General features: G+C 45.6%; 1 protein-coding gene across 1 annotated transcript in view; it reads right to left on the bottom strand.

The window, feature by feature from the left end:
- Positions 1-23,014, bottom strand: part of LOC140480853 (vasoactive intestinal polypeptide receptor-like) — a 96,878-nt gene extending 73,864 nt beyond the window's left edge. The window contains exons 1-2 of the mRNA XM_072576358.1: positions 22,671-23,014; positions 19,757-19,859 (exon numbers count right to left, since the gene is read on the bottom strand). Coding sequence (XP_072432459.1) covers positions 19,757-19,859; positions 22,671-22,733 — 166 coding nt within the window. The 5' untranslated portion in view covers positions 22,734-23,014. The remainder of the gene's footprint in view (positions 1-19,756; positions 19,860-22,670) is intronic.
- Between the last annotated feature and the right edge of the window lie 579 nt (positions 23,015-23,593).

The raw sequence follows: 23,593 nt of genomic DNA on the forward strand, positions 1-23,593 counted from the left end.
TTCGTCTATTTACTCTATTCATGCCCGTCATGATTTTATAAATCTCTACTGCTGTTGGGAAGGTTTTTAACTAATGTGGCAGGGGACTGGGAACCAGAAGAGAAAACAAGTCGGCAGTGAGGTGGAGACTGGAGACGGTAAGAATCATGAAGATAACATTAATAAAAGGGAAGAGTAGGCAGAGAGCAGGTGAGTGCAAAAGCACTGGTGGCCTGAAATGCATCTACTTTAATGTGAGGAGTATAGTGGGTCAGGCAGATGAACTTAGGGCTTGGATTGGTGCCTGGGAGTATGACATTATTGCCAGAGACTTGGTTGAAGGAAGGACATGATGATTGGTAAATGAATGTTCCAGGATATAGATGCTTCAGACAGGACAGGGAGGGAAGTAAAAGAGGGGGTGGAGTTGCATTGCTGGTCAGGGAAGATATCATGGCTGTGCTAAAGGAGCACACTATGGAGGGCTGGAGCAGTGAGGCATTAAGGGTGGAGCTGAGAAGTAAGAAGGGTGCAGTTACATTATTGGGGCTGTATTACAGACCTCCCAACAGTGAGCGTGAGGTAGAAGAACAAATAGGTAAACAGATTATGAATAGATGTAGAGGCAATAGGGAAGTGGTGTTGGGAGATTTTAATTTTCCCAACATTGACTGGGATACACTTAGCGTCAGAGGTCTGGATGGGGTAGAATTTGTACGAAGCGTCCAGGAGAGTTTTCTGGAGCAGCATATCAATAGCCTGACAAGGGAAGGGGCCATATTGGACCTGGTACTGGGAACGAGACAAGACAGGTGGTAGAAGTTGTGGTGGGGGATTTCTTTGGGAACAATTCCGTAAGTTTTAGAATACTCATAAATAAAGAAGAGAGTGGTTCTAAGGGAAGAGTACTAAACTGGGCCAAGCCCAATTATATCAAAATTAGGCAGGAGCTGGGAAATGTGGATTGGAAGCAGCTATTTGAAGGGAAGTTCACATTTGAGATGTGGGCGGCTTTCAAAGATAGGTTAAAGGTAGTGCAGGATAGGCATGTCCTGTTGAAGGCAAAGGATAGGAAGGGCAAGATTCGTAAACCGTGGATGACAGGAGAAATTGTACAACTAGCCAAGAGGAAAAGGGAAGCGTACATAAGGTCTAGGCAGCTGAGAACAGAACAGGCCCTGGAGGAATATCGGGAGAGGAGGACCAGTCTTAAACAAGGAATCAAGCGGGCTAAAAGGGGTCATGAAATAGCTTTAATTAGCAGAATTAAGGAAAATCCCAAAGCATTTTATTCTTATATAAGAAGCGGGTAACTAGAGAAAGGATTGGTCCACTAAAAGATAATGAAGGAAGGCTGTGTGCTGTATCTGAGAGAGTGGGTGAGATTCTGAATGATTACTTTGCATCAGTGTCCACTGAGGAGAGGAACATGATGAATGTTGAGATTAGAAATAGAAGTTTGATTAGTCTGGATCACGCTGGCATAAGTGGGGAAGATGTGTTGGGTATGCTAGAGGTTATTAAGGTGGACAAATCCCCAGGACCGGATGGGATCTATCCCAGGTTGCTGAGGGAGGCGAGAGGAAATAGCTGGGGCCCTGACAGATATCTTTGTGGCATCCTTCAATACAGTTGAGGTGCCGGAGGACTGGAAGGTTGCTCATGTTGTCCCCCTGTACAGGAAGGGTAGTAGGGATATTCCGGGTAACTACAGACCAGTGAGCTTGATGTCAGTGGTGGAAAAGTTGCTGGAGAGGGTACTGAGAGAGAAGCTCATTCCTTTCCAAATATAAATAGATCCTATCAGTGATGGGCAACATGGTTTTGTACAGGGGAGATTGTGCCTCACCAACCTGATAGAGTTCTTCGAGGAAGTGACCAAGTTGATAGATGAAGAAAGGGCTGTTGATGTCATATATATGGACTTTAGTAAGACATTTGATAAGGTCCCCCATGGTAGATTAATGGAGAAAGTGTATTCATATGGTGTGCAGAGTGTTCTACCTAGGTGGATAAAGAACTGGTTGAGCAACAGGAGACAGAGTAGTAGATGAAGGGTGTTTCTCGAAATGGAGAAAGGTGACCAGTGGTGTTCCACAGGGGTCAGTGTTGGGGCCACTGTTGTTTATAACATACATCAATGATCTGGAAGAGGGCACTGTTGGTATGATCAACAAGTTTGCAGATGACACAAAGATTGGAAGAGTGGCAGAAAGCATAAGGGACTGTCAGAGAATACAGGAGGATATTGATCGACTGGAGAGTTGGGTGGAAAAGTGGCAGATGGCTTTCAATGCAGACAAGTGTGAGGTGGTGCATTTAGGCAAGTCTAATTCTAGAGCAAATTATACAATGAATAGAAGAGCCTTGGGAAAAGTTGATGGGCAGAGAGATCTGGGAGTGCAGGTCCATTGTACCCTGAAGGTTGCTGCAGAGGTGGATAGAGCGGTCAAGATGATATATAGTATGCTTGCCTTCATTGGACGGGGTATTGAGTATAAGAGCTGGCAAGTCATGTTAAAATTGTACAAGACATTGGTTCGGCTGCATTTAGAATACTGTGTACAGTTCCGGTCGCCAGATTAGCAAAAGGAGAGGGTACAGAGTAGATTTATGAGGATGTTGCCTGGTATGGAAGGTGCTAGCTGTGAAGAGAGGTAGAGTAGGCTAGGTTTATTTTCACTAGAAAAAAAGGAGATTGAGGGGGGACCTAATTGAGGTTTATAAAATCAGGAAGGGTATAGACAGGGTGGATAGAGACAAGCTTTTTCCCGGGGTGAAGGATTCAATAACAAGAGGTCATGCTTTCAAGTTGAGAGGTGGAAAGTTTAAGGGGGACACACGCGGCAAGTACTTCACACAGAGGGTGGTGGGCATTTGGAACAAGTTGCCGGCAGAGGTGGTAGAGGCAGGCACAGTAGATTCATTTAAGATGTGTCTGGACAGATGCAGGAGTAGGTGGGGAGCAGAGGGATACAGATGCTTAGGAATTGACCAACAGGTTTAGACAGTACATTTGGATCAGCTCAGGCTTGGAGGGCCGAAGGGCCTGTTCCTGGGCTGTAAAGTTTCTTTGTTCTTTGTTCTAGAAGGTCATCCCTCAGCCTCCGATGCTCTAGGGAAAACAGCCCCAGCCTATTTAGCCTCTCCCTATAGCTCAAACCCTCCAACCCTTCCAAATTCGTTGTAAATCCTTTCAAGATTCACAACATCCTTCCTACAGCAGGGGAATGATCATTGCATGCAATATCCTAATCAATGTCCTGTATAGCTGCAAGATGACCTTCTAAACTCCTATACTCAGTGCACTGACCAACAAAGGAAACTGTACCAAACACCTTCTGCACTATTTGATTAGAGATATGTTAAAATCACATAGAGGGATTTTAATTTCTGGGTAAAGGTTCAAGTTTGCATATGGCAGACAGAGACTTGGCACAAACCAGAGAACCAGCCCTGTACAAGAGGGTATGACTGAGGTCAAGTACATCGTGTCTGTGACTGTCACAAACTCAATGGGCCAAAGGGCCGCCTTCTGTGCTGTAGGCCTCTATGAGGTCACAGGGCGATATTCAAGCACTCTTTTAACTCTGTGCCAAGGGGAAAAAAAAAATCATAGAGTCAGAGTTTCATGGAGTTACAGCACAGACAGGCCCTTCAGTCCATCATGTCCCTGCCGATCTTCCAGCATCTTTCTTCCCATTCCATTTTCCAGCACTTTGTCCATAGCCTGGTCTTTTAAATATTCATCTGAAGTATTATAAAGTGTTTTGAGGGTTCTTGCCTCTGTCAACCTTTCAGGCAGCGAGTCCCAGATCCCATCCACCCTCTGGGTGAAACCATTTCCTGAAATCCCCCTAAACCTCCTGCTCCTTTCCTTAAATCAGGGTCTCCCCACCTCAGCATCCTCTGTTCTAAGGAAAGCAACCCAAATCTCTCTTCATAATATTGATGCTGCCTTTGCATTCCGTGTCCGTGTAACAGAAGCCTTCCTCTTGTTCCTGTAGTGATCCTAATGAGGTCAGCCAGGTGGACCTCTTGGAATAGGAGTTCCCTGATTGGGGCTGTTAATCTGGCCCTATCAGGGAGCCCTGGCTGACATAAATGGATGAATGTCAGGGATCTGGTGGCCCTGAATGCCTAACTCAGTGAGAGGCAGTGTTATTGTCTAAGGCTAGTCATTTGTTAGCGATGGGATGCCAGCCTCAGATATTTCAGTTCCTTTCTTGCTCCCTCTCTTCCTTAAGTTCAGTTTCTCAAAATGAATTTAAAAAGGCACCATTCCGGTGTAATTGACAATCCTATTCATGATATTTTCTGGTCTTTCCCCAAGACAAACATAACAATGCCATTCATTACTATTATTAAACACTAGCTATGCCAGCTGTCACACCAGGTCCCGGGATATTCTGAAGGCAATTGCTGATCGATGTTCTGTGTCCATGTCTGTACGACCCCGATCCAATACAATGTGTGAAATAGCTCTCACTGGAAGCTCAGTGCAGCACAACTGTTGACCTGAGGTTACTTCCTATTTGAGGTACACTCATTTACCTGACTCAGACAGTGCAGGATAGGGAGGTGGTGGTCTAGTGGTATTGCCATAGACCAGGGTACTCAAAGGCCTAGGAAGTGGGCTCAAGTCTCACTCAGTCACTTGGTGTGGGGGAGTCCAGAACTAAAGGACATAGGTTTAGGGTGTGAAGGGAAAGATTTAAAATGGACCTATGGGGCAACTTTTTCACACAGACGGTGGTACGTGTATGGAATGACCTGCCAGAGGAAGTGGTGGAGGCTGCTACAATGACAACAGTTAAAAGGCATCTGGATGGGAATATGAATAGGAAGGGTTTAGAGGGATATGGGCCAAGTGCTGGCCAATGACATTAGATCCCTCACAGTGCCAGGGATCCAGGTTAGATTCCAGCCTCTGGTGACTGTCTGTGTGGAGTTTGCACATTCTCCCCATGTCTGTGTGGGTTTCCTCAGGATGCTCCAGTTTCCTCCCATAATCCAAAGATGTGCAGGTCAGGTGAATTAGCCATGTTAAATCGCCCATAGTATTAGGTAAATTAGTCAGAGGGAAATAGGTCTGGTTGGGCTACTCTTCATAGGGTCGGTGTGGACTTGTTGGGCTGAAGGGCCTGTTTCCACACTTTAGAGAATCTAATCATATCTCATCAGCATGGAGGAGTTGGACCGAAGGGTCTGTTCCCATGCTCTACATCTCTATGACTCTAAGTCCTGATGAAGGGTTAAGCCCAGAATGTTGACTCTTGCTCCTCAGATTCTGCCTGACCTGCTGTGTTTTTTCCCGCACCACACTTTATTGACTCAAGTCACACTATGGTACTTTGTGGATCGTAGGTTAAATTTGTCATAATTAAGAGGAGGACCAGGCAGTCTAGCCTTGGCTAACCTGCTCTGTCATTAGACAAGTTCGTGGCTGAAATGTGGAATTGAAAGTTACCTCAGTGATGGTGAACATGACTACACTGAAAAATCGCCCATTCCACCTGCTCCATTATTCAAAACAAACATGGCTGATCATCCAACCCTGTTCCTGCTTTCTCCCCCACACCCTTTGACCCCAAGAACTATATCTAACTCTTACGTTCAAAATTTTGGTCTCATGGTTTTCTGTGGCAGAGAATTCCATAGGCTCTTCACCCTCTGGGTGAAGACATTTCTCCTCAATCTCAATCCTAAATGGCCGACCTTGTATCCTTGGACTGTGGCTGCTTGGTTCTCATCATTTTAGTCCTACAATAGAGGACAACCAGCCGCTGGTGGGGGAACGTAACACAAAGAGAAACAGAAACCAATTGTTAATGGGAACGTACAAAACGGACAAATGAAAACTTACTGAATCAAAATCACATGATCGGGGTGAAGACACTCCCAGCTCCTGCAGGGTCCACCAGTCTCCAAAGATCTCTGGCAGCCCCATATCACTAAGAGTAAAGACATGTCAAGTACATGCTTTATCTTAAAAGCAATAAATGCTGGAGGTCACAGCAGGTCAGGCAGCATCCGTGGAGAGAGAGCAAACTAACGTTCTAAGTCTAGTTGACTCTCCATCAGAGCTAATGTGAAGCTTGGAAGTGGTAGTATTTTTGCTATAGTGAGGGTTGGGGTTAGAGTGCTGGAGCAGAAAGGATGTTGATGGTTCAAACGAATCGATCGAAATATGAGAATGGTAGAACACTGCCGTGTGGTAACTGTCAGACCAAAACAACAGAGTCCCACTGGGGTGGTAGAAGGGGAGGGGAGAGAGAGGACATGGTGACACAGAATGTAACAAGTAAAGCTAAAAGAAAGGGAAGGGATGGGAGTGGCTTCACAATCTGAAGGTGTTGAACTCAATGTAACAGCGGTTACATGGGAAGGTGCCGTGGGAAGGGGTGTGTGGTGTTATAGACAAGAGTGTCCTTGAAGGAACGATTCCAGCAAAATGCATACAGAGACTGAAGGGAGGATGTGTTTGGTGGCAGGGGTTCTGCTGGAGTTGTCTAACATGGCAAATCCTTTGAATTTTGAGACTGGTGAGATGAAAAATAATGTCAAGGAGGACTCGATCACCTGTGGTGAGAAGGGGCAAGGACGGAAGCATGGGTGATGGGTCGGATGCGGTTGAGGCCCCTGTCAACCACAGTGGGTGGGAAACCATGGTTGTGGAAGAAGCAAGCTATGTCAGCAGCGCTGTTTTGGAAGGTAGTATAATCTGAACAGATGTGTGACATAGGCGAAGGATCTGGGAGAATGGGATGGAGTCCTTGCAGGTCGTGGGGTGTGATGAGCTGTAGTGAATGTAACTAATAGAGTTGTTGGCTTTGTCGTGGATGGCAGTGGGTAGTTTATTCCCCAAAATGGGGACAGAGAGGGCAAGGAAAGGAAGGGAAGTGCCAGAAATGGATGATGTGAACGTTACAGAGGGCTGGAAATTGGAGGCAAAATGAACAAACTTTTCAAGGTCCTGGTGGGAGCATGAAGCAGCACTGAACAGGCGTTGATATATTGATAAAATAGTTGTGGGAGGGGGCTTGTGTAGGACTGGAACAGGATTGATCCACATACCCCATAAAGAGAAACTGAGGACTGTAGATTCTGGAGGTCAGCGTCGAGAATGTGGTGCTGGGAAAGCACAGCAGATTAGGCAGCATCCGAGGAGCAGGAGAATTGACGTTTCAGCCATAAGCCCTTCATCATGAATACCCCATAAAGAGGCAAGCAGAACTGGGAATCATGTGGGAACCTACTCCTTTGATTTGGCAGAAGTGAGATGCATTAAAGGAGAAATGGTTCAGTGAGAGAACAAGTTCAGCTAGAGGAGAAAGGTGGTGGATGGAGAGTGTTCAAGCCTCTGGTCAAGGAAGAAGCTGAGAGCGTGCACTCTGTCCTGGTGGGGATTGAACATATAGAGGGATTGGACCTCCATGGTGAACAGAAGGCAGTTAGGGCCAGGGAACTGGAAATTGTTAATATTGTTGAGGGCATCAGAGGATTCGCAGATGCAGGGTCTGGACAAGTGGAGAGAGGGTGGAGTCAAGGTAGGAGGAAATACGCTCAGTTGGGGCAGGACTAGGCTGATACAATGGGCCTTACCGGGACAGTCTGCTCTTCACATTTTTGAAAGTCATGTCAATGTGGGCTGTCCGGGGTTGGGACACTCTGAGTTTGGGGGAGGGGGGGGGGGGGTGGGTGGGTGGGGGTTGGAAGGAGATCTCGAGAGGTAATGAGGCCAGTGAAAGTCCTGGCAACAATGGCTTGATGTTCGGTAACCACATAAGGTGCGCCACCTACCCCTTCACCTCCTCCCTGCTCACCATCCAAGGGTCTAAACAGCCTTTCCAGGTGAAGCAGTATTTCACCCATACCTTCTCCCATCTATGTACTGTATTCACTGCACCCAATGTGGCCTACACTACACTGGAGAAACCAAACGCAGTCTGGGTGACCACTCTGTGGAACATATCTGGGTCTGTGTGTACAAGCAGACGCTGACCTTCCTTCAGCCAGTTGTTTTAACACAGCGCCCTGCTCACCTGCCCCATGTGTCTGTCCTTGGTGTGTTGCAGTGTTCCAGTGAATCCCAGCGCAAACTGGAGAAACAACATCTCATCTTCAGACCAGGGCACTTTACAACCTTCTGGGCTCAATATTGCGTTCAACACCTTCAGATTGTGAACCCTCCCCCATTCCTTCCTTTTCTTTTAGCTTTCCTTGTTACATTCTTTGTCACCATGTCCTCTCCCCCCTCCCCCCAACTCCAGTGGGACGGTCTAAACTCTCTCTCTCTCTCTCTCTCTCTCCATAGATACTGCCTGACCTGCTGTGATCTCCAGCATTATTTATTTCCAGTACAGATTCCAGCATCTGCAGTAATTTGCTCCTACACTCTTTATCCTTTCAGCTTTGACCCCAGTGGCAGTGTGTGAATTAGAATCCCTACAGTGTGGAATCAGGCCTTTCGGCCCAACAAGTCCATATAGCCCCTCCGAAGATTATCCCACCCAGACCTATTACCCTATATTTCCCCTGACTAATGCATCTAACCTATACATCCCTGAACACTGGACAATTCAGCACAGCCAATTCACCTGATCTGCACATCTTTGGACAGTGGGACAAAACTGGAGTACCCGGAGGAAACCCACGCAGACATGGGGAAGATGTGCAAACTCCACACAGACAGTTGCCTGATGCGGAAATCAAACCTGGGTTCCTGGCGCTGTGAGGTAACAGTGCTAACCACTCAGCCAACATGCCGCCTGTGTGGAGCAGCTAAGCCTTGGTGAACATAAGATTGTAAGAACTGGGACAATTCTCCCTCAGGCCTTCCAACCTCCTCCAGCATCCAATAAGATCTGGCTCTTCTTTTCTACCTGCATCCCAATAATCCCAGACTTCCTCAGCAACCTAAATTCTGTTAATGTTCCAGCTTCCACTGCTCACTGGGAAAGAGAATTCAAAACACCGTTGATCCTCTGATGAAAGAGATTCTCTTCACCTCCATTTAATGTCAGTGGCTCAGTGGTTAGCACTGCTGCCTCACAGCACTAGGGTCCCAGGTTCAATTCCAGCCTCGGGCGACCCTTATTGGAGTTTGCACATTCTCCCAATGTCTGTGTGGGTTTCCTCCGGGTGCTCTGGTTTCCTCCCACAGTCCAAAGATGTGCAGGTCAGATGAATTAGCCATGCTAAATTGCCCATAGTGTTAGGTGCATTAGTCAGAGGGAAATGGGTCTGGGTGGGTTGCTCTTCGGAGGGTCGGTGTGGACTTGTTGGGCCGAAGGGCCTGTTTCCACACTGTAGGGAACCTAATCTAAAGTGGGAGATCAATGATTCTAGTCCCTTAGCCAACGCCTTGGCTGTAAGATGAACATACAGAGCAGGAGCAGAAGTCAGTCCTTCAGCCCCTCTAAACCACCGCACCATTCAGAAAGATCACGGTAGATCAGGTACCCCCACTTTCCCACATTCAGGAATTTCAGGGTTAAGTTTTGAGGAAAGATAACACAAATGAAGTCTGTTTTTGTCTAGAATTTATAAGGTGAAGGAGTGATCTGATCAAAGTCTTCAAGATATTAACAGCATCTGCAGCCTGATAGTGGTGTATCCAGTCAGGGTGTGTGCAATGAACAAGACATGTGACTTTCAAGAAATACCTTGTTTTAAAATTATATTTCATTGTCTTTTCACAGAGCAATTTCCAACCAGTGGAAATAGTTTATCTTTATCAGGGTAAAGATAAACAATTTCTACTAGTTGAGGATTTTAGAACTAGGGGCATTGTCGGAGAATTAGGTTCAGACCATTTAGGGAGAGATGTTAGGAAGCACTTCGACACAAAGGGTGGGAGAGGTTTGGAACTCCCTCCCACAAATGGCAGTGGATGCTGGAGCAGTTGTTAATTTTAAATCTGCGAGAGATTTGTTTTTGTAATGCAAAGGTATTAAGGGAGTGGTGTATGGAGTTAGGCCACAGATCAGCCATGATCTCATGGAAAGATGGAACAGGCTTGAGGGGCTGAATGGCCTATTCCTATGTTCCTATTTCCTTTGATAATGGGATAGATACAGTTGGAATCTGACAACATATGAACATACCAATTACAAATAGTTGTAGGGCATTCTTCACATTTTTAAGCAGTGACCCCTAGTTGTAGAATCTTCCACAGCTGGAAAATTGCTTTCCACACGCACTGTGGCAAGCCCCATCGGTTCTTACACATTTCAGTCGTCACTCTGACACTTCTAAACTCAATCAGATACAGGCTTAGCGTGAAAAGCCTTTTCTCATAAGACAAAGTATTACATTGGTAGATCTTTGCTAAAACTGCTTCAAAAGCATTCTTAAATAAGGGTAGCAAAGCTACACACAGTAGCCTTCCTTCTTTTCAATTCGATTCCCTTTCAATAAAACATACCGTTTCATTTGCTTCCCTAATGGGCAGCATAGTCAACTAGCACTGCTGCCTCACAGCACTAGAGACCTGGGTTCAATTCCCCCATCAGGAGGCTGTGTGGAGTTTGCACGTTCTCCCAGTGTCTGCGTAGGTTTTCTCTGGGTGCTCCGGTTTCCTCCCACAATCCAAAGATGTGCAGGTTATGTGGGGCGGCCATGCTAAACTGCCTGTAGTGCCCAAGGATATGTTAGGTTAGCTGTGGGAAATGTGTGGTTATAGAGATAGGGAAGGGAAGTGGGTCTGGGTGGGACGCTCTTCAGAGGGTCGGTGTGGATTTTATGGGCCAGATGATCTGCTTTCCCACGGTGAGGATTCTAAAATGGAATTACTTGCTGTACCTGCACACTAGTCGTTTGTGATTCATGAACAAGAACACACAGAACCCTTTGCATCTCTGAACCCTGCAATCCCTCTGCTTCTTTTTCATTCTTCCTGCCAAAATGGACAATTTCACATTTTTCCCCCACATCTTTTCCAGATCTTGAACCCCACTTAAATCCTCCCTTGCTCCTTTGTAGCCTCCCATATCCTGGCGCCATCGTCACAGCTTCCTCTGCTAGCTTTGTGTCATACAACAAGCATCCCTTGATCTCTTCATCTAAATCATTGACGTTGGTTCTGTTGCCAAGTTTATATTGCTAATTATTGTGATCTTGAGTTTGAAGAGTTGTAGACAACTGGATTATTTTGTTTGAAAAGCAGCTCAGTGAAAAGACAGTGAAATATAATTTTAAAACAAGGTATTTCTGGAAAGTCACATGTCTTTTGGGAAGCTAACACCAAAACAAAAACCCATTGAATCAACGACGAATCAATCCTACAGCAAGAAAGGACATTCTTTGAGTTGAGCAGATATGCAGTTGTTCAGTGTGCCTATTTATCCCAACAAGCTCATAGCAGGATCATAAATCTACTCAATAATATCAACACAGCAAATAAATGGCAACTCCCAATGTCAATAGCACCGGGAGCTGGGGAGAGCTGGTGCTTGCAAACATTGGATTTTTGTGCCTTGCTGTTTCCTTGTGGCTGTGTTAAAGTCGTTTGGCTGTTAACTGTTCCAGGATCAGCTGTCAGCTCATTGTAACCTGCTAAATTGGCCATTACTCCCGGATGGTCCTTAAACTTCAGGCTAGTCTGCAGCTTAACCCTTACCTACTTCTACCTCACCTCCTCTCTCTTCCCTTCTCTCACTCTCCTTCCCAGTCTCCCTCACCCTCTCTCCCTTCTCCTTCCAAACACACAGACACACATACAAACATGGCTAGACACAGACAGGCACAGACAGACATACAGATAAACACAGGTATACAAATTCAGAGACAGAAAGATGGATGGACACATACAGATAGACAGAAAAACAGAGAAACAGATATTTACAGACAAAGACAGATATACACAGGTGCTCACACACATTTACAGACACACTCAGTCAGACACACACACACACACACATTTACAAAACCAGACAGACAGAGACACACATACACACACACAGTGTATTACTGAATGAATCAGCAGAGAGCACATTCAGTTACAGTCGGTTCACACTGTACAACTTTCTCAGCCTGGGCATGAGCTCTGGCTCCAATATTTGCTCGGGGGGCAGTACTGTTTCCTCAGAGTCACAAGGTTCCGGATTCTAGACCCCTTTCAACACTTCAGAACAAAGTTCAAGTTTCATGACACTCCTCCAGCAGAGCATGGAAGGAATGCTGCACTGTCAGAGGGTTTACATCTGGATGGGATGTTCAAGATGGACAGGATAGACTCCACCTGGCACAATTGGGAAATACAGCAGGAGAACACGTCTTGATCTCCTGGGCAATATTTATCCCCCAATCAGCGCCACAAAACAGATGTTCTTCAATCGTAATCATGTTTCTGGTTTGTGGGAGCTTGCTGTGCGTAAATTGGCTACATTAGCCGGGCAACAACGCTTTAAAAAGAACTTTAAGAGCACACAGACACATCCTGTGAATGTGACTACAGAAATGCAACACTGCATTTTATTATATTAACCATTGCCCCATCCTCTCAAACTGATGGAGTTTTTATTTAAAATTTGAGAATACCGTCAAAGAAGTTTGGCATGCATTCCTTTATTGGTCAGTGCATTGAGTATAGAAGTTGGCAGGTCATGTGCAGCTGTACAGGACATTGCTTAGGCCACGTTTGGAATACTGTATGCAATTCTGGTCTCCCTGTTATAGAAAGGATGTTGTGAAACTTGAAAAGGTTCAGAAACGATTTACAAGGATGTTGCCAGGGTTGGAGGGTTTGAGCTATAGGGAGAGGCTGAATAGGCTGGGGCTGTTTTCCCTGGAGCATCGGAGGCTGAGGGGTAACCTCAGAGGTTTATAAAATCATGAGGGGCATTGATAGGGTAAACAGACAAAGTCTTTTCCCCAGGGTGGGGGAGTCCAAAACTAGAGGGCATAGGTTTAGGGAGAGAGGGGCAAGTTAATAAAAGGGACCTAAGGGGCAAATTTCTCACGCAGAGGGTGGTACATGTATGGAATGAGCTGCCAGAGGAAGTGCTGGAGGCTGGTACAATGACAACATTTAAAAAGGCATCTGGATGGGTATATGAATAGGAAGGGTTTGGAGGGATATGGGCCAAATGGGACTAGATTTATTTAGGATCCCTGGCTGGTATGGATGGGTTCGACCAATGGATCTACTTCCGTGCTCTATGACTCTTTAGTTATTTATGTGCTGAGCATTTTCATAGAGGCACTGCTTGCGATCTGCTGTCTTACCTTGCAGATTGCTTCTTCCTTCTCCTCCTATTCCCTGACTCCATTAGACCTCTGACCCACTCCTGTTGGCCTATTTCTTAACCCTGACCCCAAAGTGCAATCTCCCTTGCTCTCCCTGTGCCCCTCCATCCCGATTCCTTTCTTCCTGCCTCACCCTCAAAAGTACATCTCCGACCTCCGACCTTCTTCCGTCCTGATCTCCTTCACTTCTTACCGTACCCTGAAACCATGAGCTCCGGGCCCTACCCACATCCTCTCCTCTCTCTCAAAGATGCACGCTCTGGTCTCCCAATCCAGCCTTCAAACCCCGATCCCTCAGCTTCCTGCACAGAGGTTCTGACAGATCCCTTTCACTTGTCACGACCCGAAAGTAGAAGATTATTATTCAGAAGGTTCTGCTGCTAAACTTTACATGGGTCAGTCTGTTCCCTTCCCTTTCTTCCAATTTAGGGGAAATTCTCTGAAGCAGCACAGAGCCACAAGCCTGACAGTGAGAAGGAGCCATTCAGTCCATTGACCTGTACTAGCTCTTCAAACAAGCAGAATTTAGGACTGTGGGGAGAGCTAGCGAGAGAGAGACCATTAGGCCTACCGAGTCTGCAGCAGCTCTATCATCCACTGTGGCACGGGGACCTGGATTACATTCCACCTTCGGGCGACTGTCTGTGTGGAGTTTGCACATTCTACCCGTAGGTTTGGCCTTGGTTTCCTCCCACAGTCACAAAGACGTGCAGGTTAGGTGGATTGGCCATGCTAATGTCCAGAGATATGCAGGCTAGATAGATTAGCCACAGGAAAAGCAGGGTTACAGGGAAAGGGTGGGATACTCCTCAAAGGGTCAATATGGGCTGAATGGCCTGCTTCCGCACTGCAGGGATTGCACTTTCCAAAGTCAATCTCCAGCCTTCTCCCCATACGCCAATACTCTCTCTTTGCTTGCACTACCTAGTGCTAATCTTCTGATCTTTTTTCCCTTCCCCATAGCATTGCACATTATTTTTATCCAAATAATCATCCAATGCCTTCCTGAACAATTGACCTTTTCCCCCTAAATATACACTGTGTATTCAAGCCACATTCTGTTTGTCATTCCTGAGCTGAAAGACCTCAAGAGTGTCACCTAGATCAATATTACTCCCTAACAAATGCCCATCACTTCTCAGTATGCAGGAGGTAGCGAGCTCCCAAACAAACAGTCTTACTGGAGTTATATGGGATCTCTCAAATGGTTACAACAACTCATTCGGAGGAAACCTTGAACAAGTCAACTGCAAGATTGTGAGAGTCTGTGTGTGTGTGCGCGTGTGAGAATCTGTGTGTGTGTGCGTGGCTGTGTGTCTGATCACAGTTCATTCAAAGGCCTTTGTCGTGATTGATTTGATTTTTTTTCTAAGACCAGCCAAACAAACAAGTACATCAATATATAGATTTATTTATACAAAAATCAAGTGAATATTTATGTCATACATTTAAAAAAAAGAGCTTTTAAAGACTACAGGAGTTTAAGTATAATTAGTTCATTCATTGATCCCACAAAATGCATGTCCCAGTTGTTCATAATGGAGGTCATAGAGTCAGACAACACAGAAACCAACCCTTTTATCCACTGAGCTGCCCATAAAGTTGAGAGAGATCATGAGAGAGAGGATCAGTCATGACCATGTTAAATGTAGAGAGGTCTCTATGGGCTGAATGGCCTATTTCAGTTCTTTTTTTTAACGTTTCTATGTTTTTTTAAATATGGGGATAATTTAAAACAAGTGTTTGATGTAAGCAAGTTAACACAGTCAGCTCACACTAAAGGAGTTCTATGGTGACATTAAATTAAAAACCGATATCGGATGAGGAAATGAAAACACAGCGTCTCCGACCTGCAGATGAGTAAAGCTTATCAGATAACAACACTGCCCAGATATCATAAACAGACATTGCAAGTAGTAAAAATTTCCTGTCTAAATTTTCTCTGGATGTAATAACCAATTTGGGTGTAAAATAGTCGAAGAACATGGCATATTATCCGCAAACACAAGAACTTTACTGGGATATATCCTTCTCTTAATGATTACGACATATTGACACACCAAGCTGCAGGACTGGGACAAAGAATTGGATTTTTTGCAACTATAGATCCTTCAAATGAATCTACAGAGTTTAGCTCATTTAAATTGTTCCAGAAAAGTTGCCCCTCATGTCTTTTTTTTAATCTTTCTCCTCTCACCTTAAAAGTATGCCCCTAGTCTTGAAATCCCCCACCCTAGGGATTGGACACATGCCGTTCACCTTCTCTATACCCATCATTATTTTATAAATCTCTAGAAGGTTAGTAGAGTTACAATTCACGGAATGAGTACAAGTTGTTGCACTTGTACAGATAGAAATCATAGAGCCTCGAATTTTCCTTTCCATTGCGGATAGAACACAGAACAGGACAGCACAGGAAAGGTCCCTTCGGCCTATGATGCTGTGTCGAACATGGCACCAAATCAAACTAATCCCTTGGTCCATTCCTTGCATATTCATATGCTTATCTAAAAGGTCCCTTAAACGTCCCTACTGTATCTGCCTCCACTACCACCCCTGACAGCGTATTCCAGACCCCTACCACTCTCGGTGACATAGCTAACCAGGAAACTCTCCCATTTTTATAGAATCCTTACAGCGTGGAAACAGGTCGTTCGGCCCAATAAGTCCATACCGACCCACCGAAGAGTATAACACCCAAACCCATTCCCCTACCCTATTACTCTACACTTACCCCTGACTAATGCACCTAACCTGCACATCCCTGAAGACAATGGGCAATTTAGCACGGCTACTTCACTTAACGTGCACATCTTTGGATTGTGGGAGGAAACCAGAGCACCCAGAGGAAACCCACGCAGACATAGGGAGAACATGCAAACTCCATGCAGACAGTCACCAAGGATGGAATCAAACCCATGTCCCTGGTGCTGTCAGGCTACAGTACTAACCACTGTGCCACTATGCCACCCAGAACCTGCTAATGAAGGGAAGAGGAAGTATTCTCCAAGTTGATAGTTGAGCTGTTTTGGCTGTGCCATGGACACCTTCCTGTGAACTTGAACTTGCTGGCACACTACCCACTGCACCGCAAAAACCACCTGTTATTTGTATTTATTCACAATGAATTAATCCATTCATTCATATTGTGAGGGTCTCTCTGGTGAGAAGGTGTCACCTTTGTGAATACAACTGACCATGACTGGGTCATTTCAGGGGCAATTAAGAGTCACCCACAAGGCTGGGGGTCTGCAGTCATACACACAGGCCAAACATGGTGAGAGATTCCTTCCCTTGGTACAAAGAAAGACAATATAAAATAGGAAGTACAAGTGTAAAAGGTGTGCAGGAGCAGACTATATGTGCACAAAAGGTGACAGGACAAATGGAGAGCGCAGTTATTGATAGGGGCATAGAATATAAGGGCAGGAAGGGGATGTTTAAATTGTATAAGACACTTGTTACAAGGTGAATGGCAAAGGTCTTTTCTCTATGGTGGGGGAGTTCAAAGTTAGATTAGATTAGATCCTCTATAGTGTGGAAACAGGCCCTTCGGCCCAATAAGTCCACACCGTCCCTTTGAAGAGGGACCCACCCAAACCCATTCCCCCACCCTATATTTACCCTTGACTAACGCACCTAACAAGTGGGCAATTCTGTATGGCCAATTCACCTGAGCTGCACATATTTGGATTGTGGGAGGAAACCGGAGCAAACCCGCACAGACACAGGGAGAATGTGCAAACTCCACACAGAAAGGCAGGAATCGAACCCAGGACCCTGGTGGAGTGAGGCAGCAGTGCTAACCACTGAGCCACCGTGCCGTCCCTTAGGGGGCATATTTTTTAGGTGAGAGGAGAAAGATTTAAAAAGGACATGAGGGGCAACTTTTTTTTTAAAAACAGAGTGGTTCACACAAGGAGTGAACTTCTAGTAGAAGTAGTGGATGCAGGTACAGTCACAACATTTAAAAGACATTTGGATAAATACATGAAAGAGAAAGGTTTGGAGGAATATGGGCCAAGCGCAGGCAGGTGGGAGTAGTTTAGTTTGGGCTTATGGACTGGTTGGACCGGAGGGTCTGTTCTCGTGCGGTGTGACTCTACGACTACTGTGCTGGAGTATTGCGTAGAGTTGTGGCACCACGCTATAGGAAGGATGTAGATGTGCTGGAAAGAGTGCAGGGCAATTTACAAGAACAGTTCCAGAAATGAGGGAAGATTGAAGAAGTTGGGATGGCTGTCCTTGAAGAGAAGGAGGCCGAGGGGAGATTTGATCGAGGTTTTCAAAGTTGTGAGTGAGCTGGATAGAGTAGATAGCGAGAAGCTGTTCCCACTTATAAGGAGAACAAGGAAGTGAGATCACAGACATAAGGTGATGTACAAACGAAGCAAATACTTTTTCACACAGCAAGTAGTTACAGCCTGGAATGCACTGTCTGGAAATATAATGGAGACCAGTTCAATTGAGGCATTCAAGAAGGGCATTGGATGACTATTTGGATAGAAATGAAGTACAGGGATATGGGGAAAAGGCAGGAGATTGGCACTAAATAATGATGCTCATTGAAATGTTGGTACAGGTTTGATGTGCCAAATGACGTCCTCTGTACTTTATCAATTTAATGATTCTGTGATAAAAAACTTCAGGGAACTCAAATCTTTCCAATTGTGAAATAGATGCACAGTTACTAACTTTGTAATTTTAAATGTAATTTAATTAATTAAATTTAAATTCTCCCACCGTCATGGCAGAGATTTGAACCTACGCCTCTGTATCATTGATTCGGGACTCATGATTGCTACTCCACTAACCCAACCTCCATTCAACATTAAAATGTAGTTAATGTGCAGTCTCTATCTGTCCAACAACACATCAAATTTTAAAATGAACATATTTAAATAAAGTTGGTGTTGTCTGTCCCCCATGGTGTAGTATAATGAAATTCAAAGGGAATTCATCAAATTTAAATTTTATAAAAATATCATTCTGTGCGGTATTGATGCTCCTACAGTGCCCACTGAAGACGAGTGCACCAATTTGTCTATTCTGCAAGCCGTCACCATATATATGAAACATTCCTATACCCTGAGAAAACATATAAGCTTCAGTCTCTGTGACAGATATCCACCAAGCACTCTCTATGTCTCAGAATGCTGCACTGGCAGAGATTCTGTTGTTTCTGATGGAATAGAACATAGAAAGATGCAGCACAGAACAGGCCCTTTGGCCCACGATGTTGTGCCAAGGGTTAATCCTAATGTAAAATAGAGTAACTTAACCTACCCACCCCTCAACTCACTGCTCTCCATGTGCATGTCCAGCAGTCGCTTAAATGTCCCCAATGACTCTGCTTCCACCACCACAGCTGGCAATGCATTCACAACTCTCTACCTCTTACGTCTCCTCTATACCTTCCTCCTAATATCTTCAAACTAGGACTTCTCATACTAGTCAATCCTGCCCTGGAGAAAAGTCTCTGGCTATTGATTCTATTTATTCCTCTCATTACCTTGTACACCTCGATCTGGTCTCCTCTCGGTCTCCTCCTCTCCAGACAGAAAAGTCTGAGCTTATTCAACCTTTCTTCATAAGGCAAGCCCTCCAGTCCAGTCAGCATCCTGGTAAACCTTCTTTGCACCCTCTCCAAAGCCTCTGTATCTTTCCTATAGTAGGGCGATCAGAACTGGACACAATATTCTAAGTGTGGTCTCACCAGGGTCTTGTAGAGCTGCAGCAAAACCTCGCAGTTCTTAAACTCGATCCCCCTGTTAATGAAAGCCAAAACACCACATGCTTTCTTAACAACCCTCTCCACTTGAGTGGCAACTTTGAGGGATCTATGTACTTGCACACCCAGATCCCTCTGCTCCTCCACACTGCCAAGAATCCTGTCTTTAATCCTGTATCCAACATTTGAGTTTGACCTTCCAAAATGCATCACTTCGCATTTATCCAATATTACACTGAACTTGGGGTGGAGGTTTGTGATTGCACAGCAGTATTTCAAAGTGGTGTCTGACTCTGTGTCCTGACTAATGTGAAAACCCCTAGCAACAGATTCAAAATAGCAGGGAAGAAGCTGTTCATCACACTTATGAAGGAACCTCTCTTATATTAGAGTTGATCTTTCTCTGCAAGTATAATATTATATTCTGCATTCTGTTTTATTACCTTGCTGTACTTAAATAAGGTACGATTTGTCTGGCTAGCACGCAATACAATACTTTTCACTGTATCTCAGGACACGTGACAATAATAAATCAAACCCAAATATATCCTTCCCATGACCAACAGTGAAATAGACGATCTGATCATCAATCACATTTGTGTAAGCTTACTGTATTCCAAACAGCTTCCAAATTATAGCAGTGACAGCACTTCAAGCCACCTGGGAAGTATCCAGGTGCTAGGTAAATGCAGACTCCTTGTTGCTTCCTCTGGCATGGTGCTTTTTCCCAGTCTGCTTGGCGTGTTTCTGGGCTACAGGGCCCTGTCACTTCCCCGCCCAGTGCTGTTCACTCACCTGTCTCTGAACTCGGGGTCTCTGCGTTCAGTTTCATGACGCACTCCTCCTGTAGCTGTGTGACCTTCAGCATAATCTCACAGGCAAGATTCACACAAAGCACCTGCGGAGACAGCACAGTCCCATTAGAAGCTGCAACATTTACAGAAGTGGCTGCCCCCATCAGTTATACGCTCTGAACTGGCCCTTTTCTACATGTGTGCCCTTTGATTTAGAATCGTAGAGACATAGAAATAAAGCATGGAAACAGACCTCTTGTTCCAACTCGTCCATGCTGACCAGATATCCTAAATTAATTTAGTCCCATTTGCCAGCACCTGGCCCACATCCCTCTAAACCCTTCCTATTCATATACCCATCCAAATGCCTCTTAAATGTTGCAATTGTGCCAGCCTCCACCACTTCCTCTGGCAGCTCATTCCATACACGCACTACTGTGTGTGAAAAAGCTGCTCCTTTTAAATCTTTCTGCTCTCACTTTAAATCTATGCCCTCTAGATTTGGACTCTCCTACCCTGGGAAACAGACCTTGTCTATTTACGCTATCTACACCCCTCGTGATTTTATAAACTTCTAAAAGGTCACCCCTCAGCCTCCGATGCTCATTGTGGACTTATGAACAGTGCATTTATTTAACAATGTTATTGTGGCTGCAGTGTGTACGATCTACAAGAATCACTGCAGAAATTCACCAAAGATCCTCAGACAGCACCTTCCAAACCCACAGCCACTTGCACATACAAGGACAAAGGCAGCGGATACATGGGAATACCACTGCAGGTTCCCCTCCAAGCCACTCTCCATCCTGACTTGGAAATATATCACTGTCCCGTGACCAGCAATGGGTCAAAATCTTGGAATTCCCTCCCTAACCACAGAATGACAATTTGTTACTGCACAGAAGGAGGCCATTTGTGCAGAAAAGCACTGTGGGTATTCTGACACCAAATGGGCTGCAGCGGTTCAAGAAGGCAGCTCACCACCACCTTCTCAAGGGGGCAACTAGGGACGGGCCATAAATGCTGGTCCAGCCAGCAACGCTTACATTGCACAGGTGAATAAAGAAACCACCTGGACGGCTGAGAATTGCAGAGTATTGCGCATCACCCAGCTGCTGAGAATGAGGTTTTGAGTTTTTGCACCTACAAAGTCCGAATGTTATTTTTATTGCATTCCTCTGCCCATCTTTCCCGCAGTCAGTCGGTAACTCATTGCCCAGTTACTGTTTGGCAAGAGTGCCCCAGTGATAGTCCCAGGGTCCTCACTCCAACAACTGAGATGAATGAGGGGAGATTTCACTCAAACTTATTTGACGTGGACAGGTTGTTTCTCCTTGTGGGAGAAAGGGAGGACTGCAGATGCTGGAGAGGAGAGTTGAAAAGTGTGGTGCTGGAAAAGCACAGCAGGTCAGGCAGCATCCGAGGAGCAGGAGCATCGACGTTTCGGGCATACGCCTCATTCCTGACGAAGGGCTTATGCCTGTGATGTTGATTTCCCTTCTCCTCAGATTCCCCTCAAATTAAAAAATTAGATTCCCTACAGTGCGGAAACAAGCCCTTTGGCCCAACAAGTCCAGACCGACCCTCCAAAGACTAACCCGCCCAGACCCATTTCCCTCTGACTAATGCACCTAACACTACGGGCAATTTAACACAGCCAATTCACCCTGACCTGCACATCTTCAGACTGTGGGAGGAAACCCATGGGGAGAATGTACAAACTCCACACAGCCCACAGGTGGAATCAAACCTGGGAGCCTGGTGCCGTGAGGCAGCAGTGCTAGCCACTGTACCACCTTGCAGGAGAGTCTTGGGCCAGAAGGTGCAATCTCAGAATGGAGGGACCACCCATTTAAAACAGAGATGAGGCAGAATGGGAGAAGTGAATCGGTGGAATTCTTTACTACAGAGGCCTGTTGAGGCTGGGTCATTAATTATAGTCAAGGCTAACGTTGACGGATATGTAATCAGAAACAGAAACAAAAAACAGAAATCACTGGAAAAGCTCAGCAAGTATGACAACACCTGTGGAGAGAAATCAGAGTTAACCTTTTAGGTCAAGTAACCCTTCCTCAGTATTTGTTAAGGGGAAAAGGCAGGAGAGTGGAGTAGAGGATTGTGGGCTCTACTACCATGATCTCACAGAATGGCAGAGCAGGCTCGATGGGCTGAATGGACGACTTTTGCTGCTACATCTTATAGTCATTGGCCTGCCCTGTCCATGCTGAGGCCCCACCTTCTCCTCTCATCACCTGGGTCTTTAACTGCAGCCCTTTCGGAATGTCTTCCTCTGGAGGGGGTCACCCAGATCCTGTTAGACCTGCCGAGTTTCTCCAGCAATTTCTGTTTTGTGCTGCAGATTTTGTTCGGACACGCCTGTGGGGCAGGTGACGCTTGAACCCCGGGCTTCTTAGCTCAGAGATAGGGACACTACCATTGCGCCTCAAGAGTCACCCCCGTCCTTCACAACAACAACAAAAATCGACATCGAAAGCCTTTAAAAAGGGAAATAGTTAATAGTGGGGCCCACAAAGTCTAAAACAAGAACCACCTGATGAAGGAGCGGCTAGTTAAACCTGTTGGACTATAAACTGGTGTTGTGTGATTTTTAACTTTAAACAACAACGACTTATAATACAGTAAAAATAATTATAAAATAAATGATGTGATTTACACTTCAATGGCTATATCATATTAAAAAACACACACATTTGCCCAGAATAATAATCATTTGAAAGTAATTTAAAATGAATTAAAACTGTACAATCCCCATCCCTGTTGCAATCGAACACAAATTAGGTTTCGCTCTATTTCCATCAACTCTCGGTTGGTTTAAGAATCACTGGTTTTTCCTCACTCTGTCACAGAGTTAACTCCCAACCCAGTTGGCTGGCGACCTTAACGATTTCGCTTACCCGGGGAATTGCGCCGTGCGCCAGCAGGGCGGCCAGCAGCAGGCAAACTTGAGCGAAGTCCATTCGGCCCGTCTGGCGCTCCCTCCCTTCCGCGGGGTGGGTGGACCGGGATCAGCTCTGCAGCTCGCCCGCTCCGCGCGCAGCCTTGCCCGGCGGCACTGGAGCGGCTTCAGGTGCAAAGCAAGGGGCAAACATCTCTCAGCAAAAACGAAATATACCCACCCCCACCCACCGAGTTTACACACAGCAACGAGAGCCGTGAATTCGGCTCCCTAACAGTTCCAGGAACCCTCTGCAGTACAAGTTTGTAAAGCCACCTGCTCTTTAAGGTCCGCTATCTCTGATCTGGACCAGGTCTGGCTCTCTCACTGTTGTATATTGTTCCTCCCTTTGATGGACAGATCAGCCACCAACCAAAAACTGAGCCATCTCGCTTTGCACCAATGACAGCCACACTATTGGGGTATGGTGGGACTTTCAGACTGTAGAATCCTTGCATTGTGATGTGTTCCAGATTTTAATGGGATAATGTTTCACATAGATATAGGGATGATCGGTGATATTAAAAATGTGGCACGGTGGTTAGCACTGTTGCCTCACAGTGCCAGAGACCTGGGTTCAATTCTCACCTCAGGCGACTGACTGTGTGGAGTTTGCACATTCTCCCTGTGTCTGTGTGGGTTCCCTCCGGTTTCCTCCCACAGTCCAAAGATGTGCAGGTCAGGTGAATTGGCCATGCTAAATTGCCCGTAGTGTTAGGTGCAGGGGTAAGTGTAGGGAAATGGGTGTGGGTGGGTGCGCTTCGGCGGGTCGCTGTGGACTTGTTGGACCTGTTTCCACACTGTAAGTAATGATGCACCTGCTGCAGGGACTAGCCCTGATCCATAAGGTAAAAACAATGACTGCAGATGCTTGAAACCAGA

Source organism: Chiloscyllium punctatum, chromosome 8, assembly GCF_047496795.1.
Source record: "Chiloscyllium punctatum isolate Juve2018m chromosome 8, sChiPun1.3, whole genome shotgun sequence".
Taxonomy (NCBI): Eukaryota; Metazoa; Chordata; class Chondrichthyes; order Orectolobiformes; family Hemiscylliidae; genus Chiloscyllium; species Chiloscyllium punctatum.